Below are 3,119 nucleotides of genomic sequence, written 5' to 3' on the forward strand. Positions count from 1 at the left end.
GGTGGGGCCAGCCACCATCATCCAGTGGGGAAACAACTCCCCGCCGTACATGCAGGAGATGGCAAACGTCACCAAGGCTGGCTACCGGGCTCTGCTCTCTGCCCCCTGGTACCTCAACCACATCTCCTACGGGCAGGACTGGATGGCAGCCTACCAGGTGGAGCCCTTGAAGTTTGAAGGTGTGTTCCTTGTGTCCCCTTCCCATACGACAGCTGACTTGTCACTCGGAGGTAGCGCCAGGGCTGGGTCTCTTCCTAATTTGTTCTCGCTGCTGGTGCGAAGGTGCTTGAGTGACCGTGTCCTTGGTTCCTGTGCTATGTCCCGTTCCCTTGAGGCCGACAAAAAACAACTCTGCTCTCCCCCAGCCCGGGGTTTGAAGCGGGGGCTTCCAGAAGGGCAAGTTACTGCCTCCGTAGCTGAGCCACTCACTGCTGTTACAGGCACCTCTGTGGGCAGGGCGATGTCACCCCGTTATCTAACAACACCCCCTCACCTGAATGCTGTGTCCTCTGGCAGGCAGCCCTGAGCAGAAGGATCAGGTGATCGGCGGAGAGGCGTGCATGTGGGGTGAATATGTGGATGCCACTAACCTGGCCCCCAGGCTCTGGTAAGAGAAGCCGTCGGGAGGTTAGCTCGAGTCGCGTGGGGCAGGGCTCAGGCTCGTTTCCTTCGCCACTGAGCGATGTGTGCCAAATACTGCGGGTTTGGTCTGCGTGTGGTGCTTGTCCCTGTCCCCTGGCAGCGCCTCTGTGCTAGTAACAGCTTCACTGAGGCTTAAATGAGGGTTTGTAAGACTGTAACATGCTCCTGTACAGCCTGCTGCTGCAAGCAGTGTGTGTTTAGTGCTGGTCTCTGTCCTGTCACCCCGGTACGTCCTGATCCACGTGTCTAGGAGTGGATCTTTTGATATACAGAAGCCATGTGCCTTTGTGTGCTGAAGGACTTTGGTGGGGAAAGTGTTGGGGAGCTCAGGGCTTTGTGTGAGAAGCTTTCAAATCCCCCCTCCCCCGACCTGACTGCCTCTGTCCCTCGTTCCTCCAAGGCCAAGAGCTGGGGCCGTAGCCGAGAGACTGTGGAGTAATGCGACCGTCAGGGACCTGCATGATGCCTACGTGCGGCTGGCCGGCTTCCGCTGCAAACTTCTCGGGTAACCATTTCTCCTCGCAGCTTGGATGCCGGCTCGCGGGGACAGAGCGAATGCCACCCGTTCTGGGGTTCGATGCTGGGGAGGGCAGCGAGGGGGAAGTGGGCTTTCCCTGGTGCAAAACGACCCTTGTTCTTACGGAAAGTTCCGAGCCTTTCTCCTGCCTGTGCGTGGGCAGAGCTTGCTTTGTGCAGTGCTGGAAGAGAGGCCCTGCTGCCAGCGTGGGCTGGTGGCTCTGACGAGGAGAGGGCCTCGTGCTGAGGAAGGGGGACCCGTCAGCTATTGCCACCCCTCCTGCAGCTTCCCCAGGAAACCTGCCCTTACCCCGTGCTCCCACACGTGAGCAAAAAACCGAGTCTATAAGTGCAGGATGAAAACCACTCCCTCCTTGTCACACCTGAAACGGGGCACCGATGGCCAACCTGTGCTCCTCTAACCCCTCAAACCTGACCCTGGGCTCTGCCTGTGCCCTCTGCCTAAGGCCGTCTCTCTGCTCTCTTTCCAGGCGTGGTGTCCAGGCGCAGCCTCTCTATGTAGGATACTGTGAAAATGAATTCGGTGGGTTTTGAAGGGAGAGTCTCACTGACCTCGGTCGCTGTGCACCCAGGAGGAATGATCCCTCTCTCTCAAAAGCTGCTGGCTTGGCAGAGGGACCCCTTCCCGCCCCCAGCTTCTGCTCTTGCTTTGTTGCAATGAACGTGTTTTTTTTTTCCTTAGTGTGCACTCTTCACCTCCTTTTCTATTTTCGTTTCTTTAAATGTATAAATAAATGACCCTAAAGAGGAAAAAGGTGCCCTTTCATGCTCGGCTGGGCCTTGGGAGACCGTGCAAGGGTTTTTGTTAGCAGGAGAAATGGGTAGGGCTTGCTCCCAGAGATGCCGGTGGAGGAGCGTCTGGCTGTGCCTCATCCCGGTGGCTCCGGAGCTTGCTGGGTGCCTCCTCAGCTGGGTAAGCTGTGTTCAGTCTCTGCTGCGATCAGGATTTGGCCGACTGCTCCGTCCTCATCCTGCTCTGTTGTCCTCGGGGTGGGGAGCTCAGCTCCGGGTCTGCATCCGAGAGGTTTGGTTTGGATAGTATTTGCCTTGGAGAAAAATGGTGCTGCTGTCCCGCAGAGCTGGGACAGTCGGGGCCCTTGTCACTGATGGGGTCGTCGTGCTGGAAACCACGTTCAGCTCGAAGCGGGGAATCTCTCGGGGAGAAATCCTGGCTGATGGGACTGTTGTACGTGTGTCTTGGTCTTAAATGAATGAGAACTGCTGTTACGGCTGGAAACCTTTTACTATTGAACTTTAAAGATATTGAATTAACTTTGAATTAAAAATATTCAGAAATTGTCAAGTCTTGCATTTCTTTACCCTCCTGCGAAGGGATACACAAACGCTGCTCCTCTGAAGCGCTACATCTTAAGGGGGGAGGAAAAGATTGTGAAGCCCAACCACCCCAGAGCGGGGAAATTTAGCCAGATTTGGGGGAAAGAAGGATATTTTTCCCCCTACTCGGGGTGGGAGGGGAAGGGCTGCCTTCCTGTGCCCTGTTTCCTGGGGGAAGATGCTCCTCCGCTTCCTCCAAGCCTGCGTGGGAAACTTGTGCCCCTTTTCTCTGTTGTTTTGGCTGTAAATACTGTCCTGGTCTTGTGTTTTAGGCTGAGCGGAGGGAGCCAGGGTTGCTGATCTGCCCGCCCGTCAGTCCCGGCGTGTTTATTTCTCCTAAATTGGGTAACCCAGAAGACCTAAATAATAATAGCTGCTTCCTTTTGCTGGGGTTTGATGTGCTGTCAAGTCCTAAAGAGCTCCGAAAGGCTGGTGTAATTAGTGCTCCTTCCTCCCTACCAGACCTGGCGCGAGCAAACGCTGATCAGCAGCTCCTCATCCCCCTGAGGACGTCCCCTTGTGCTCTGACCCGAGTCCCCGCCGATGCCACCCGGTGTCCCCGCGACATCTCTTGAGGTTGGCTTGGGGAAGGGTCGCCGTACGGC

General features: G+C 56.1%; 2 protein-coding genes across 2 annotated transcripts in view; both read left to right on the top strand.

Annotated features, from left to right (window-relative positions):
* Positions 1 to 2,208, top strand: part of HEXA (hexosaminidase A (alpha polypeptide)) — a 9,846-nt gene extending 7,638 nt beyond the window's left edge. The window contains exon 14 of the mRNA XM_009319919.1: positions 1,650 to 2,208. Within this exon, the coding sequence (XP_009318194.1) occupies positions 1,650 to 1,713 (64 nt within the window). The 3' untranslated portion in view covers positions 1,714 to 2,208. The remainder of the gene's footprint in view (positions 1 to 1,649) is intronic.
* CELF6 (CUGBP, Elav-like family member 6) overlaps positions 2,020 to 3,119 on the top strand; it is a 19,173-nt gene continuing 18,073 nt past the window's right edge. Inside the window, exon 1 of the mRNA XM_009319921.1 lies at positions 2,020 to 2,092. Within this exon, the coding sequence (XP_009318196.1) occupies positions 2,020 to 2,092 (73 nt within the window). The remainder of the gene's footprint in view (positions 2,093 to 3,119) is intronic.

The sequence above is a fragment of the Pygoscelis adeliae genome, unplaced genomic scaffold, assembly GCF_000699105.1.
Source record: "Pygoscelis adeliae isolate BGI_AS28 unplaced genomic scaffold, ASM69910v1 Scaffold303, whole genome shotgun sequence".
In the NCBI taxonomy this organism is placed as follows: Eukaryota; Metazoa; Chordata; class Aves; order Sphenisciformes; family Spheniscidae; genus Pygoscelis; species Pygoscelis adeliae.